The sequence below is a fragment of the Bombina bombina genome, chromosome 4, assembly GCF_027579735.1.
Source record: "Bombina bombina isolate aBomBom1 chromosome 4, aBomBom1.pri, whole genome shotgun sequence".
Taxonomy (NCBI): domain Eukaryota; kingdom Metazoa; phylum Chordata; class Amphibia; order Anura; family Bombinatoridae; genus Bombina; species Bombina bombina.
The window spans coordinates 1113901201-1113919489 of NC_069502.1; the positions used below are offsets into that span (position 1 = coordinate 1113901201).

The 18289-nt window shown below is 41.1% G+C and overlaps 1 protein-coding gene across 1 annotated transcript in view; it reads right to left on the bottom strand.

The window, feature by feature from the left end:
* Window positions 1–3086: 3086 nt before the first annotated feature.
* The window catches only part of NEK2 (NIMA related kinase 2), a 43862-nt gene continuing 28659 nt past the window's right edge, over window positions 3087–18289 (bottom strand). Inside the window, exons 8-9 of the mRNA XM_053712414.1 lie at window positions 7037–7113; window positions 3087–5846 (exon numbers count right to left, since the gene is read on the bottom strand). Of these exons, the coding sequence (XP_053568389.1) occupies window positions 5638–5846; window positions 7037–7113 (286 nt within the window). The 3' untranslated portion in view covers window positions 3087–5637. The remainder of the gene's footprint in view (window positions 5847–7036; window positions 7114–18289) is intronic.

The following is an 18289-nucleotide window of genomic DNA, read 5'->3' on the forward strand; positions in this document are numbered from 1 at the left end:
GTTTGGCTCTGTTGAAAAGGTAGCTGGAAAGCCCACTGCAAGTGGCAAATAAGACACTCCCCCCCTCCCCCTTCTTTTGCATATGAAAAGACCCTTTACACAAACAGAAGCAAGCTGGAGAAGGTAGCTGACGGTATTCACATAAAACTTTGGGGCTTGGTTAGGAGTCTGAAAATCAGAGCAATGTTCTTTAAAAATAAGCAAAACTATACATTTATTTTTTTTAAAAAACTTTATGGGCTTTATAAATAGATCATCTACAAAACATTTATGCAAAGACAAAATGAGTGTATAATGTCCCTTTAATGGGTCATTTACATTGAATGACAACTTCTGCTCCACAGTGAGCAATATGTTATCACTGCCGAACTGCTATATCACGCAGCTTGGTATTGCTCACAGCCCAGTGAAAGATCAATGCTTTAACCACAAACCAAAGAAAGACGATCCCATCTTAGGCTGGACAACCAACATCTATTATGCCAGAGCACACGTGTGGGAGCTATAACTTTTTTGTACATAGATATTGAAGACTTTTTCATGGCATTTCCCTCACAAAAAATGGGATATTGTACTGTAGTCATGCTGCATGGAATTCAGAATAGCAAAGCAAAGATCATACATCTGTTCAGAATTGAATTCCTAATTTTACCTCTAGCAATCTCAAATAAATGACTTTTTTGTGGGGGGTTTTAATATTGCAAATATCCAAGGACAGTACTGCCAAGAAATTTCCCTGGAATTATTTACGGTTTGTGGGTCAGTTTGCACTGACCATCTCTACATCAGCACAGCAACGTTCTGATTTACCAGTGCTGCAAATAAAGGGGACTTTCAGTCATGAAGTATAAAATACTTCATGCTGAAAGTTCCTTTATTTGCCTGCAGTGTATGCCGCGCTAAGCCCCTCAGCAGAACGTTATTTTTTTTCATTGAGGTAGTTTCCACCTCTTATCCAATAGCTGTGCGGCCTATTTCGCATTATGCTGTATGGCTAGAACGCTATTGGCTAACATCACCTAACTGATGAAATAGCATTCTACCGTGGTTGGCTTGAGGCATTCCGCACGGCCCAGGCTGCAGGCAAATAAAGGAATTTTCAGCTTTAAGTATTTATTTGCAGCACTGGTGAATCCGAACATTTCAAAAATGCTAGGATTTGCCATCACTTAACACTACATATATTTCATGCACATCCCTCTAATTATGAATGCTGCCATTTTGGAACCTAGGTTTCACTGTAGGTATCTGAAGGAGAGTTGCTGCACATGTGCAAACAGGTCAGCTCTCAAATGCAGTGAAAGCCAGATTTCAACATGGGAGAACCCATCACTAGAGAGATAATCTAGAAATAACCTCAATACTATGCTTATAAAATATCTCGGCTAGATTACAAGTGGAGCGCTAATCTAAGTGGCTAGTTAATGCTACCGTGAGCTTGCAGTAGCAATTTGCACACTGAAAATTAACCAGAGATCAGAACTATCCTTTTAAAAATGTCCTCCAATTGCCCCCAAAATAAAGAATATTCTTCCTTTTCATTATTATTTTTTTTTCTTAAACATAACTGTAATAAGCAGTTATAAGGGGTTAAATTGTGCAGATGTGGAGTGCTCGGAAAAAAAACCCCCACAAAAAAACACAGCACTGAAAAGTGCCTTTACATTGTGATCTATGGGGAATGGGTTATGTAAATATATATGCTTATATTCATATATATTTGTGTTAATATGTGTATATACAATTTGCTGCGCTAGATTCTCTGCCGTGTCTCTCAGCATGAGAACGAGGCTCCCGTCGGAGCCTATGGAAGTGCGTTCTCGTGAGCGCAAAGCTTAACTGCAATGCTAACACACGGTCGCATTCGCATTGCACTCAACTAGAAATACCAGCCTACATTTGTGTGTGCTGGTATTACAAGTGGATCGCAAATATTGTGCTTGAGAGCGAAATTTTGAGCTCCACTAATAATCTGGCCCTTAATCTGCTTTTAAACAGAGACTATGGGTCACAAATTTAAACACTATTAGGAACACTAAGGTTTTCTTTGTGTCTAAAACAATGCATTTTCATATGCATTACAATTTTCATGACACTTAGGGGCCCATTTATCAAAGGGCTTGCGGACCTGATCCGACACTGCGGATCAGGTCCGCAAGACCTCGCTAAATGCGGAGAGCAATACGCTCTCCGCATTTAACATTGCACTAGCAACTCACAAGAGCTGCTGGTGCAACGCCGCCCCCTGCTGACTCGCGGCCAATCGGCCGCCAGCAGGGAGCCGTCAATCAACCCGATCGTATTCGATCGGGTTGATTTCCGGCGATTCCTGTCCGCCTGCTCAGAGCAGGCGGACAGGGTTATGAAGCAGCGGTCTTTAGACCGCTGCTTCATAACTTGTGTTTCTGGCGAGTCTGAAGACTCGCCAGAAACACGAGCCCACAAGCTCCGTACGGAGCTTGATAAATGGGCCTGTTAGATGTTTCTGTTCTGTAGAAGAAAAATTATATATAACTTTTTTGTTAGTGGAGCAAGCCACTATTCACAGCTAGAGCTGGGAGTTTTCCATATAAACCAGTGACCAGATGCACACTTTATGATAGTATAAAAATAAAATAAAAGTGTTTCAAGTAACCCTTTCCCCCCGCCATACAAAAATATATTTTAACATGCTTAGTGTGCATTCATATGCATTTCTTCCTCCAACTGTTGTACTTCAATCATATGATTTAAATTTAGGTCACAATGACACTCAGCTGTAACAGTTTAAGGGTTTCCCTGCTTTAGTTAAGCAGAGAATCAGTCACTGCATGCTGCAGCAGGGAGAGTCTGAACGATAAGCATTCATTTTATAAACGTTTAAATATGTTAACTTAACCTTGCAGCTTTCAATATGGCGTTTTGTAACCCAGCAGGTTGTTTCTTGACGCAGAGAATTAACCAATTCTTCCTGAATTCCAAAATCGTAATGTGTATCCAATATTTTTATAATTAAATTTATATTCACATCAATCTTTTATGATGTTTGTATCAGTGTATATTATGTCTTAGTGAATATAAATTGCAATAATCAAATATTACATACATACTGCAGCAAAGCTTTAAAGAGACACTCAAGTCAAAATGAAACTTTCATGATTTAGAAATAGCAGCAATCTTAAATAACTTTCCAATTTACTTCCATTAACAAAACACGCAGTCTTTCTATAATTACACTTTGCAAGAATTCACAGAATATGATTGGCTGTCACAATACAGGAGTGGAAATAGACATAACTGAAATTAGTCAGAAAAACCATAAATCTACTACTCATTTGAAGTTCAGACTAAGTGCTATTGCATTGTCTTTTATCATGCAGTTGTTGATTATGGGATACTGTATTTACATGTTCTTTAAGTAAAGCTGTATCATGAAACATCCAGCAGGAACACAAACCCATTTAGTGAGGGTAGTATGTACTATTACTGATCCGCCAACTCCTTGCTTGACCCACTGCAATCCGGATTCCGCCCAAAACACTCAACTGAGACTGCCCTTACCAAGGTCACAAACAATCTTCTCTCTGCTAAAAATATTGGCCACAATTCTATACTCATCTTACTTGACCTCTCAGCTGCCTTCGACACTGTTGACCACCCCCTCCTCCTACAGACCCTTAGCTCTTTTGGCCTCTGTGACACTGCTCTTTCCTGGATTCACTCCTATCTTTCTCACAGGTCTTTTTCTGTGTCATTTGCCTCTGTCGGAGTACTTCAAGGATCTGTACTGGGTCCTCTACTCTTCTCCATCTATACTTCTTCGCTGGGTAAACTTATCAACAGTTATGGCTTCAACTATCACCTCTATGTTGATGACACCCAGATCTACCTCTCCACCCCTGCTCTCTCTCATGTCAGCAACTGCTTATCTGGTATTTCTTCCTGGATGGCCTCTCACCACCTAAAGATTAACATGTCCAAGACTGAGCTCCTTCTTATCCCCCACCCCCCCCAGCTCTACGCTGAGTTCTCTATCCCTGTTGACAGTATCACCATTTCCCAATCGCCCCAAGTCCGCTGCCTCAGAGTCACACTTGACTCAAACCTATCCTTCGTCCCCCATATCCAATCGCTTTCTACATCCTGCCGCAATCATCTACGCAATATTTCCAAAATTTGCCCTTTTCTGAGCGCTGACACCACAAAGCAAATAGTCCACTCCCTTGTTATCTCCCGACTTGACTACTGCAATAACCTACTCGCTGGCCTTCCTCTTTCCCCCCTTCAATCCATCCTAAATGCCTCTGCCAGGCTGAACCACCTTTCCCGTCGATCTGTATCTGCTGCACCTCTTTGTGAGTCCCTTCATTGGCTCCCCATTCACAGCAGAATCAAATTCAAAATTGTCACCCTTACATACAAACCTCTCACCAACGCCGCTCCCCTCTACCTATCCTCTCTAATATACAAGTATACTCCAGCCCGACCACTAAGATCCAACAATGACCTGCTCCTTGCATCTGCAACTATCACCTCCTCTCATGCTAGACTACAGAACTTCTATAGTGCAGCACCTACTCTCTGGAACACTCTCCCTCGTGCTGTCAGGCTTTGCCCTAATCTTTCTTCCTTTAAATGTTCCCTGAAGACTTTTCTGTTCAGGGAAGCCTACAACCCAACTCAATAATAAATGCATTTCACTTATCTAACATTTTCCTTATCTAACTCAGTATTAACATCTTCCTCACTTCCTGTTTCTCAACCTCCTACCCTTCTAGGTTGTAAGTTCCCACAGGAATAGGGCCCTCAATCCCTCCTGTATGTGTTTTTAAATTTTGTCCTGTATCTTACAAGTCTTGTATTGTTTTATTTAAATGAATTGTATCCATGGACAGCACTGCGGAATATGTTGGCGCTTCATAAATAAAGTATAATACCTTGCCTCACAGTTTATTATATATAATAATGTGTAGGACAGATGGTGCAGTTATTTTAAAGGGACATGTGCTGCAAATATATGCGTTATGTTGGCGTAAATGCTGTAAGGTAGAGTGTTTAGGTTGGTTCATTTACTGCCCTTTTAAAAATTTCCCAAGCACAGGTACATAAAGACTAAGCAATACAAACAACCTATGAATTAATTTTTAAACATTTACCAGGAAACATAATGGAAGGCTTCATATTTTCAAAAATATGAAATATTAATCCAGTGTCCTGTTTTGACGCAAATGCAAACAAATCATGGTGCCATTACAGCCAAAATATTGGCCTTTTTTCACTGTATGCTTTAACAGTATTACTATACATTATATAATGTAGACCAAATAACATTTTCCAATAATAAATGCACTGAAACTGGTTTCTGATTACCTCTGAATTCTATAGGACACTTAAAATGCAAATGCTTTTTACCTTTTGAACAAACACTAATGTAACCACATTGACCTTAAAATTCCCATCAACACATACAGGCATTCCCACAGCTGTAAAAAAATATATTAACTTTTTAAATGTTGGCATACATTTAGTGCCTGGCTTATAATTACTTCTTACAAAAACCGTATAAAACAATAAATAAAAAAAACTGTTAGACAATGGAGTAAAGTCTAAAAAGTTTGAACAGTGTTTTTTTTCCCCCCCTTTCTCCTTTTGTAGCCATCAACGCATCCCTAAGATCTGTCGACTTTTTAACTGAAAGTTCTTTTCAATCTCGCTCAAAGCTTTCGCTCTCATATTTGCAGCATGCAACCGTCGTTTTAATTCTGTACATTTCTCTTGACTCATTCCATCTGAGTCACGGTTTTCTTTACTCTCCCCAAAGTGGACATACTTCTTGCTCCTTGTAGATGAGCGATCAAGAATGGTATCTGTATTAAAAAAAAAAAAAAAAAAAAAATTAGAATAGTCGACAAAAATGTCAGCTGCACTTCAAATTGTCTTTATGATGAGATTACCAAGCCACATATCCCTCTTATCTAAAAAGACATAAAAAGTAGCTAAACATATAATAAAGGTTATAAAATAGTTTCCCTAATAAGACTAAGCTAGGGCAGTGAGACATGAACCAATAAACTAGTCAGTAAAAATAGAACTTTTACAAGCTGCACAGTTCTAGTTTGTCTTGCAAGGAGAAACCACTTATTCTCTTGGTCAATATGGTTTAATAACAAAACATTTTTTATAGTAGAGACTATTAAAGTGAAGGTAAACTTTGGTGAATAAAAAATAATATTAAAAATGGGGGCACTTACAGTCAAAGTTTACAAAGCAGTCGTTTTGTTAAAAAAAAAAATCCCCCCTTTTCACAGCTAGACCAGCTTCCCCCATAGAGATCCTCTTCACACGTCAGCAATGACTAATCCTGCTTCCTCCAATCACAGCTTTCCCCCCCAGGGTAGTCATTGCCTGAGGCCATGCTGTGATTGGAGTAAGCAGTATTAGTCATTGCAGACGTGTGAAGAGAGGATCTCTACGTGGGGGAAACTGCTCTAGCTGTGAATGAAGAAAAAAAAAAAAAACACACCACTGCTTTGTAAACTTGGATGAATGAAAATGCCCCTGTTTTTAATAGCATTTAAAAAAATAAATAAAAAAAAATGTGATTTCATTCACTAAAGTTTACCTTCACTTTAACTTTCATGCTGAGCAATAGCTTATCAACACAAGCAAGGCACTCGCCTGCATCCACCCAGGAATTATAGTGAAAAACTTACCAGATAATTGACTAACTCAGAACCCTTAAGCCAGCACTACAGCAATTCTGCATAAAATGATATCAATTTATGTTTCATTCACAGTAATTTAAAGCTTTTTTGCCCCCTCCACACAAAAAAAAAAAAAGTGGAAGCACTTTTCATACGAACATTTATTAAACTGTAAACACACAAGACAAATAAACACAAATTTAATAAAGTGCATAGTATTTAGTTAAATATTTTTTCACTGTAAACTTGGCAGATCCTTTAAAAGGTGCAACACACTAAATCTAGAAGGGACAGTTTTCAGTAGTTATTCCAATCTTTTAATTCTTCTAGGGGTCTCCTGATGGCTCTCATACCTAGCCCATTTTCCAGTGCAGGAGAAAAGAGACGTTGCTCTTTCATCAGATTTAAATTCTTCATCAAATTTTCTGCCCTTGGGTGGAAGGAAAAAAAATAAAATATTAAACCATATCTATATTACTTAGCAGTTATCTAAATGAATTTCACAGTTAAAACCGTTCTTACTGGCACGTATTTATCCTTATCCCCGCACAACTTCCGACAAATTTACTATATTTTTAACAGTAGCAACAAAACCCAAACGTCCCCCGCACAGACACTAAATGTGCGCTTCATAGATTTAACATAAAACTTTACCAAAAACAAATCAGCTAGGCTGCTACTAAACCTAAAATGTAGGAGGCACAATGTATGGACCAGAGAGGATATTCAAATGCAAAACATGACGTTCTCTTAAAGGCCATAATATTAGAAAAATTACAAGCTCTGATTTAATCCCCAAAACCCCATGTAACAAGCACTGCTGACTGGATCAGAGTCAATTTCCACCCTGGACCAGTAGTGCTCAACGGGTCCCAAGTGGTACTTCTGTGTTTAACTCCATTGTAGGGAGGTTAAACACAGTAGCGCAGGGACCAAAGTCTTAAAATTACACTAACAAAATGAGAACATGTAATTTGTCAACTATTATGGCCCTTAAATGCAAAAACAAAAAAAACAAACAAAAATTATTCTTAGCAGATAATTTTCTTTTCTTCTGTACGGGGAAAGTCCACAGCTGCATTCATTACTTTTGGGAAATACAGAACCTGGCCACCAAGAGGAGGCAAAGACACCCCAGCCAAAGGCTTAAATACCTCCCACTTCCCTCTTCCCCCAGTCATTCTACCAAGGGAACAAGGAACAGTAGGAGAAATATCAGTGTGAAAAAAAAAAAAAACCAAAAAAAAAAAAACAAACCACACACACAAAAAATGGGAAGAGGACAAAGTGCCCCATCAACTAGAACCATAAGGATCCTTGTTAGAGACCACTCAAATCCTAGACAACTGAGCACAAAAAACTGAGACAAAAGTCCCACTGACTAGAAGTACCCTCTCCATGATCAATGGCAACAAACAAACAAACTCCCCACACCATTCTCCCGAGCTAAGAAGAAAGGAGGAATCAGATAAAGTCAGAAAGGACCTCTAGAAACAAACCCCGAAAACCCAAAGGACAAACAAACAGAGAGAAGCCCCTAGCCTAACTTGAAAAAGCAGACTAAGAGGACAAAGCCCCGTAGAGAATACTCTACCGACAGAGGAGAGCAAAGAAAGGAAAAATTTCAGGCCACCTACATGGATCAAAAGGAACCAATGTAAAGCCTTAACCAGAACCGAAGTTCTAGAAGGACAAAAAGGTAGAACATAACTACCTTACTGCAGAGAAACTGAACACCCATAGGTCAGAAACCCCAGGAGCAGAACAGGAACAGAATAGTAATATCCGTTTACGCCACAAACGAAAGCCACAGGCTTCCATTGGACAGGCTAAACGTCAAGCCATAATAACTAGCCAAACGAGTAGCTAGCACCAGGACCTTACTGGAAAGGAACAAGAGGAGAGAAAAAAAACAAAAAAAAAAAAAAAAAAAAAAAAAAAAAAAAAAAAAAAAAAACACCACTCTGCAAGCAGGGTGGACCATCTCCCCTCCTACTAGAAAACGGGGTAAAGGAGGATGACACCCTGACCAATAATTAAGAACCAGCTACCTGCTGAGGGAAGGTTCCATATCATCCAAACCAACTGCAAGGCCTCCCAACCTAAGGAAAGAGCACTCTGGGTACAGGATACGTGGTCGATGCCCAAACAGAGCTGTCAGAGTCCCTGACCCCTACTCAGATTGAACTGTCCCATCACAGAAGCGACTGGCAAGGTCCAAAAGGACAAGGGAGATCAAAAAGTCCCAGCATCGACAAGACCCGGAGATCAGATAACTAATCTCCAGCCACGATTTCCTAAGGAAAATAAGTAGCAAAATGAGGCACCGATACCCAGAGTGATTAGCTCGGGTTCTAGGATACCTATCCTAATTTACCTTCAGAAACCCAAAAAGGTAAGGTACACTCAGCAAAGAGAGACCCTCGACCCACATAACTCCTGGAGTCAGATGAGGAAAGCTACCTCAGGAGGAGCCAACTGGATAGGCACAGTAGACCAGATCCTCCCAAATAGAAGGGAGAAAAAAAAAAAAAAAAAAAAAATGAAGAAACCAGGAAGACTCCAGTAGAGTAATTCCCAGGGGAAAAAAAACTTCCTCCATTTCTCCGGGAAGAGAGAAAAAGAACAGCCCCAGTAGGAACAAGACTTCCCAGGACCGGGAAACCAAGCCTGCTACTGGACGCCAGACAGATCCAAAGTCTATGAAAAGCTGAAAACAGATTAACCATTATGCCAAGTCAAAAGACAAGGACTAGGTTAAAAACCGGACACCCAGAACCCGGATCAAAACCAAGAAACCTTGCGGTACAACCACAAAGTTACCCCTTTTGTAAATAAAATTGAACATGAGTTGATGCAATCAATGCCATGCACCCATGGGGTCTTGAACTCTGATCTCTCATGTTGTATCCCAGTGACTGTCCACTCAGCCCCAAAGGTCTTCTAGGATAACACCCACAAAGTCCAAAGACAAAAAAAGGCAGGACCCAAAAGAGATCAGAACTCAAATCTTAGAAATGAATCCCTTTTGGAGAGAATATGACTGTCTCTATAGGTCCAGTCTGGATTAACCCTCTTTCCAAAAAGGCAAGGGTAAGTGAAAAATACGACAATCCTTGAAACGGAAAAAAAAAAAAAAAGGAGAAGTACTGCCTAAGTAGATCGAAAACCAAAATAAGACCGTACAATCCACAGTGGAGTACCAATAGAGGGTAAAATTAAATTACCCCCTACACCAGGTACTGAAGATCTCCATGAAGTCATCTGATCCCCCCTCAGAAGGGAGAACTCTAGCTCCTGTCCAAAGGACCTCAGGAACTACAAGAATACTGCCATAGCAGGATTCATAATCCCAGCTAGCTATGCAGGGACAAGACACTTAGGACTGAGTACGAACCAAACACCGGACGCCCCACCAAGATGAAATAAACTAGGACCAGCCTGACATCTAGGATAGAAGGGCCTCCTATAGCTTGTAGAAACAAGAAAACAACCTCTTAACAAGAAGCAAACTTAGTACCCAACCAGGACCAGCCTGATGTCCGGGGTACGATAGAACTGTTCAAGGGCCAACTGAAAGTTCTAAACCCTAGCAGGGCTAGACTAAACAGACAAACTATAGACAAATAAGGTCTGAGGCTTAAAGGGACAATCTAGTATAAATTAAACTTTCATTATTCAGATAGGACTTGTAATTTTAATCAACTTTCCAATTTACTTTTATCATCAAATTTGCTTTTTTCTCTTAGTATTCTTAGTTTAAACTAAACATAGGTAGGCTCATATGCTAATTTCTAAGACTTTGAAGGCTGCCTCTTATCACATGCTTTTTAAATCTCTTTTCAACACAAAGAGACAGAAAGTACACGTGGGCCATATAGATAACACTGTGTTCAGGCACAGAAAGTTATTTAAGATCTCGCACAATACAAAGCTAAATTTAAGACAATAGATAATAAACAGTCACAGTCATGTGATCAGGGGGTTGGAAGAAGGTTCCTAGATACAAGGTAATCACAGAGGTAAAAAGTATATTTATATAACTGTTGGTTATGCAAAACTGGGGGATAGGTAATAAAAGGGATTATCTATCTTTTAAAACAACAACAATTCTATGGTAGACTGTCCCTTTAAACTTTTTTTTTTTTTTTTTTTTTTTTTTTAACTTCCGTCGGAAGCTTCATCTATCGCGACCAAAAAAACACCAGTATCAAAATCCCAGAGAAGAATTTTTTTTCCTAAAAAAGGAAGTCTACAACAGTCTAGATATGGAAATAGCCTCAGAGGAAGCAAAAGTATCAAATTTGTAGAATTTAGAAAAAGTATGAAGCGAAGACCAAGTCGCCGCCTTAAAAATCTGTTCAACAGAGGCCTCATTTTTAAAAGCCCATGTGGAAGCTACTGCTCTAGTGGAATGAGCTGTAATTCTTTTAGGAGGCTGCTGGCCAGCATTCTAATAAGCTAAACGGATTATGCTTCTCAGCCAAAAAGAAAGAAGATGCCAAAGCCTTTAGGCCTCTCCTCTGTCCAGAGTAGACAAACAATGCAGATGCTTGACGAAAATCCTTAGTAGCTTGTAAATAAAACTTTAAAGCACGAACCACGTCAAGATTGTGTAATAGACAATCCTTCTTTGTTGTTCCGTCACTGTGTCTTAATCCTTCTTCAATCTCCTGATTGATATTCTTATTAGATACCACCTTAGGAAGAAACCCAGGTTTGGTACGCAAAACTACCTTATCTGCATGGAAGATCAGATAAAGGGAAATCACACTGTAAGGCAGATAGCCATCTCTTCGGCTCGAAGAGTTTCAGAGTTACCAAAAACAGAACTTTCCAAGATAAAAGCTTGATATCTATGGAATGCAGAGGTTCAAACGGAACCCCTTGAAGAACTTTGAGAAATCTGTCCCTTTAAGGAACTAGCTGACAATCCCTTCTCCAATCCTTCTTGGAGAACGGATAGAATCCTAGGAATCATGACTTTACTCCATGAGTAACCCTGGATTTACACCAATGAAGATATTATCTTATGATAGATTTTCCTGGTGACAGGCTTTCGAGCCTGAATTAAGGCATCAATGACCGACTGAGAAACCACGTTTTGATAAAATCAAGCGTTCAATCTCCAAACAGTCAGCCGCAGAGAAATTAGATTTGGATGTTTGAATGGACCTTGGAGTAGAAGGTCCTGCCTCAGTGGCAGAGTCCATGGTGGAAGGGATGACATGTCCACCAGATATGCATACCAAGTCCTGCGTGGCCACGCAGGCGCTATCAAAATCACCGAAGCTCTCTCCTGCTTGATCTTGAGGGGGGGGGTGAATTGCAAAAAGGAATGGGAACACTAACAGGGCCAGCCTGTCAGAGACCAGATTCCTCAAGAGCTTAGAACTGGGATTAGATACACAAGAGACGACACAAGGCTCTGTCAGCATTTTCTAGATCTTATCTCTCTAGAAATAAATATACTGAACATACCTCAAGGCAGGTAATCTGCAAACAGTTCGACCAACTGAAGTCTTTCCCATACTCTTCAGTTATGTGTGAGAACAGCAATGGACCTTAGTTACAAACCACTAAGATCAACCTCCAGGCAGATTCTTCTTCTAATTTCTGCTTGCGAGTAACACAGTAAGACGCCGGTACCGTTTAAAAATAAACTCTTGATTGAAGGTAAAACAGAATTTATGCTTACCTGATAAATTACTTTCTCCAACGGTGTGTCCGGTCCACGGCGTCATCCTTACTTGTGGGATATTCTCTTCCCCAACAGGAAATGGCAAAGAGCCCAGCAAAGCTGGTCATATGATCCCTCCTAGGCTCCGCCTACCCCAGTCATTCGACCGACGTACAGGAGGAAATATGCATAGGAGAAATCACATGATACCGTGGTGACTGTAGTTAGAGAAAATAATTCATCAGACCTGATTAAAAAACCAGGGCGGGCCGTGGACCGGACACACCGTTGGAGAAAGTAATTTATCAGGTAAGCATAAATTCTGTTTTTTCCAACATAGGTGTGTCCGGTCCACGGCATCATCCTTACTTGTGGGAACCAATACCAAAGCTTTAGGACACGGATGAAGGGAGGGAGCAAATCAGGTCACCTAAATGGAAGGCACCACGGCTTGCAAAACCTTTCTCCCAAAAATAGCCTCTGAAGAAGCAAAAGTATCAAATTTGTAAAATTTGGCAAAAGTGTGCAGTGAAGACCAAGTCGCTGCCTTACATATCTGGTCAACAGAAGCCTCGTTCTTGAAGGCCCATGTGGAAGCCACAGCCCTAGTGGAGTGAGCTGTGATTCTTTCAGGAGGCTGCCGTCCGGCAGTCTCATAAGCCAATTGGATAATGCTTTTAAGCCAAAAAGAAAGAGAGGTAGAAGTTGCCTTTTGACCTCTCCTTTTACCAGAATAAACAACAAACAAAGAAGAAGTTTGTCTGAAATCTTTAGTGGCCTCTAAATAGAATTTTAGAGCACGGACTACGTCCAAATTATGTAACAAACGTTCCTTCTTTGAAACTGGATTCGGACACAAAGAAGGTACAACTATCTCCTGGTTAATATTCTTGTTGGAAACAACTTTCGGAAGAAAACCAGGCTTAGTACGCAAAACCACCAGATAGGGCGGAGAACACTGCAGAGCAGATAACTCAGAAACTCTTCTAGCAGAAGAAATTGCAACCAAAAACAAAACTTTCCAAGATAACTTAATATCTACGGAATGTAAGGGTTCAAACGGAACCCCTTGAAGAACTGAAAGAACTAGATTAAGACTCCAGGGAGGAGTCAAAGGTCTGTAAACAGGCTTGATTCTAACCAGAGCCTGAACAAACGCTTGAACGTCTGGCACAGCTGCCAGCCTTTTGTGAAGTAAAACAGATAACGCAGAAATCTGACCCTTCAGAGAACTTGCAGATAATCCCTTCTCCAAACCTTCTTGTAGAAAGGATAAAATCTTAGGTATTTTTATCTTGTTCCATGGGAATCCTTTAGATTCACACCAACAGATATATTTTTTCCATATCTTATGGTAAATTTTTCTAGTTACAGGCTTTCTAGCCTGAATCAGAGCATCTATTACAGAATCTGAAAACCCACGCTTTGATAAAATCAAGCGTTCAATCTCCAAGCAGTCAGTTGGAGGGAAACCAGATTCGGATGTTCGAATGGACCTTGAACAAGAAGGTCCTGTCTCAAAAGGTAGCTTCCATGGTGGAGCCGATGACATATTCACCAGGTCTGCATACCAAGTCCTGCGTGGCCACGCAGGAGCTATCAAGATCACTGAAGCCCTCTCCTGGTTGATCCTGGCTACCAGCCTGGGAATGAGAGGAAACAGTGGGAATACATAAGCTAGGTTGAAGGTCCAAGGTGCTACTAGTGCATCTACTAGAGTCGCCTTGGGATCCCTGGATCTGGACCCGTAACAAGGAACCTTGAAGTTCTGACGAGAGGCCATCAGATCCATGTCTGGAATGCCCCATAGAGTTATTTGGGCAAAGATTTCCGGGTGGAGTTCCCACTCCCCCGGATGGAATGTCTGACGACTCAGAAAATCCGCTTCCCAATTTTCCACTCCTGGGATGTGGATTGCAGACAAGTGGCAGGAGTGATCCTCCGCCCATTGAATTATCTTGGTCACTTCCTCCATCGCCAGGGAACTCCTTGTTCCCCCTGATGGTTCATATATGCAACTGTCGTCATGTTGTCTGATTGAAACCTTATGAATTTGGCCTTTGCTAGATGAGGCCAAACTTTGAGAGCATTAAATATCGCTCTCAGTTCCAGAATGTTTAATCGGGAGAAGAGATTCTTCCCGAGACCATAGACCCTGAGCTTTCAGGGGTTCCCAGACCGCGCCCCAGCCCACCAGACTGGCGTCGGTCGTGACAATGACCTACTCTGGTCTGCGGAAGCTCATTCCCTGTGACAGGTTGTCCAGGATTAGCCACCAACGGAGTGAATCTCTGGTCCTTTGATCTACTTGAATCTTCAGAGACAAGTCTGTATAATCCCCATTCCACTGTCTGAGCATGCACAGTTGTAATGGTCTTAGATGAATTCGTGCAAAAGGAACTATGTCCATTGCTGCAACCATCAATCCTATTACTTCCATGCACTGCGCTATGGAAGGACGAAGAACAGAATGAAGAACTTGACAAGAGCTTAGAAGTTTTGATTTTCTGACCTCTGTCAGAAAAATCCTAATTTCTAAGGAGTCTATTATTGTTCCCAAGAAGGGAACTCTTGTTGACGGGGAAAGAGAACTTTTTTCTATGTTCACTTTCCATCCGTGAGATCTGAGAAAGGCTAGGACGATGTCCGTATGAGCCTTTGCTTTTGACAGAGACGACGCTTGAATCAGGATGTCGTCCAAGTAAGGTACTACTGCAATGCCCCTTGGTCTTAGAACCGCTAGAAGGGACCCTAGTACCTTTGTGAAAATTCTCGGAGCAGTGGCTAATCCGAATGGAAGTGCCACAAACTGGTAATGCTTGTCCAGAAAAGCGAACCTTAGGAACTGATGATGTTCCTTGTGGATAGGAATATGTAGGTACGCATCCTTTAAATCCACCGTTCCTATTGGAACTGGATGAATTACTCCCATTTTTAACAGGTCTTCTACACAATGTAAGAATGCCTGTCTTTTTATTTGGTTTGAAGATAATTGAGACCTGTGGAACCTTCCCCTTGGGGGTAGTTCCTTGAATTCCAGGAGATAACCTTGAGAAACTATTTCTAGTGCCCAAGGATCCTGAACATCTCTTGCCCAGGCCTGAGCAAAGAGAGAAAGTCTGCCCCCCACCAGATCCGGTCCCGGATCGGGGGCCATCCCTTCATGCTGTTTTGGTAGCAGTGGCAGGCTTCTTGGCCTGCTTACCCTTGTTCCAGCCTTGCATCGGTCTCCAGGCTGGTTTGGGTTGAGAAGTATTACCCTCTTGCTTAGAGGATGTAGAAGTAGAGGCTGGTCCGTTTCTGCGAAAGGGACGAAAATTAGGCTTATTTCTAGCCTTAAAAGACCTATCCTGAGGAAGGGCGTGGCCCTTTCCCCCGGTGATGTCTGAAATAATCTCTTTCAAATCAGGACCAAACAGTGTTTTGCCCTTGAAAGGGATGTTAAGCAATTTTGTCTTGGAAGACACATCCGCTGACCAAGACTTTAGCCAGAGCGCTCTGCGCGCCACGATAGCAAACCCTGAATTTTTCGCTGCTAATCTAGCTAATTGCAAAGCGGCATCTAGAATAAAAGAGTTAGCCAATTTAAGTGCTTGAACTCTGTCCATAACCTCCTCATACGAAGATTCTTTATTGAGCGACTTTTCTAGTTCTTCGAACCAGAAACACGCTGCCGTAGTGACAGGAACAATGCATGAAATTGGTTGTAGAAGGTAACCTTGCTGAACAAACATCTTTTTAAGCAAACCCTCTAATTTTTTATCCATAGGATCTTTGAAAGCACAACTATCTTCTATGGGAATAGTAGTGCGTTTGTTTAGAGTAGAGACCGCCCCCTCGACCTTAGGGACTGTCTGCCATAAGTCCTTTCTGGGGTCGACTATAGGAAATAATTTCTTAAATATAGGGGGAGGAACAAAAGGTATGCCGGGCCTTTCCCATTCCTTATTTACTATGTCCGCCACCCGCTTGGGTATAGGAAAAACATCAGGGGGCACCGGAACCTCTAGGAACTTGTCCATCTTACATAATTTCTCTGGAATGACCAAATTGTCACAATCATCCAGAGTAGATAATACCTCCTTAAGCAGTGCGCGGAGATGTTCTAATTTAAATTTAAATGTTACAACATCAGGTTCAGCTTGTTGAGAAATTTTTCCTGAATCTGAAATTTCTCCCTCAGACAAAACCTCCCTCCTGGCCCCTTCAGATTGGTGTGAGGGTATGTCAGAAACGTTATCATCAGCGTCCTCTTGCTCTTCAGTGTTTAAAACAGAGCAATCGCGCTTTCTTTGATAAGTAGGCATTTTAGATAAAATATTTGCAATAGAATTATCCATAACAGCCGTTAATTGTTGCATAGTAATAAGTATTGGCGCACTAGATGTACTAGGGGCCTCTTGTGTGGGCAAAACTGGTGTAGACACAGAAGGGGGTGATGCAGTACCATGCTTACTCCCCTCATCTGAAGAATCATCTTGGGCACTATTATCTGTGGCATCATTGTCCCTACTTTGTTTGGACACTATGTCACAATTATCACATATATTTAAATGGGGAGACACATTGGCTTTCATACATATAGAACATCGCTTATCTGATGGTTCAGACATGTTAAACAGGCTTAAACTTGTTAACAAAGCACAAAAAACGTTTTAAAATAAAACCGTTACTGTCACTTTAAATTTTAAACAGAACACACTTTATTACTGAATATGCGAAAAAGCATGAAGCAATTGTTCAAAATTCACCAAAATGTCACCACAGTGTCTTAAAGCCTTAAAAGTATTGCACACCAAATTTGAAAGCTTTAACCCTTAAAATAACGGAACCGGAGCCGTTTTTACATTTAACCCCTATACAGTCCCAGGTATCTGCTTTGCTGAGACCCAACCAAGCCCAGGGGGGAATACGATACCAAAAGACGCCTTCTATAAGCTTTTTCAGTGGTTCTTAGCTCCTCACACATGCATCTGCATGCCTTGCCTTCCAAAAACAACTGCGCATTAGTGGCGCGAAAATGATGCTCTGCCTATGACTAGAGAAGGCCCCCATCTGAAAAAGGTGTCCATACAGTGCCTGCCGTTTTTTAACAACAATCCCCAAGATTATAATAACTATAAAGAGTTATAATCTGTCAAATATGCTTAGCAAAGTAATCGTTTTAGCCCAGAAAAATGTCTACCAGTTTTATAAGCCCTTATCAAGCCTTTTATTCTTTTGCTTAATCTAAGAAAATGGCTTACCGGTCCCCATAGGGAAAATGACAGCCTTCCAGCATTACAAGGTCTTGTTAGAAATGTGGCCAGTCATACCTCAGGCAGAAAAAGTCTGCCAACTGCTTCCCCCAACTGAAGTTACTTCATCTCAACAGTCCTGTGTGGAAACAGCAATCGATTTTAGTAACGTTTGCTAAAATCATCTTCCTCTTACAAACAGAAATCTTCTTCTCTTTTCTGTTTCAGAGTAAATAGTACATACCAGCACTATTTTAAAATAACAAACACTTGATTGAAGAATAAAAACTACATTTAAACACCAAAAAACTCTTAGCCATCTCCGTGGAGATGTTGCCTGTGCAACGGCAAAGAGAATGACTGGGGTAGGCGGAGCCTAGGAGGGATCATATGACCAGCTTTGCTGGGCTCTTTGCCATTTCCTGTTGGGGAAGAGAATATCCCACAAGTAAGGATGACGCCGTGGACCGGACACACCTATGTTGGAGAAAAACTACACTAAGTCACCACATATCTCTTGATACTTCCTATCGTGGCAAGAGAATGACTGGGAGTGGCAGTTAGGGGAGGAGCTATATAGACAGCTCTGCTGTGGGTGTCCTCTTGCAACTTCCTGTTGGGAAGGAGAATATCCCACAAGTAATGGATGAACCCGTGGACTGGATACACCTTACAAGAGAAAGTATATT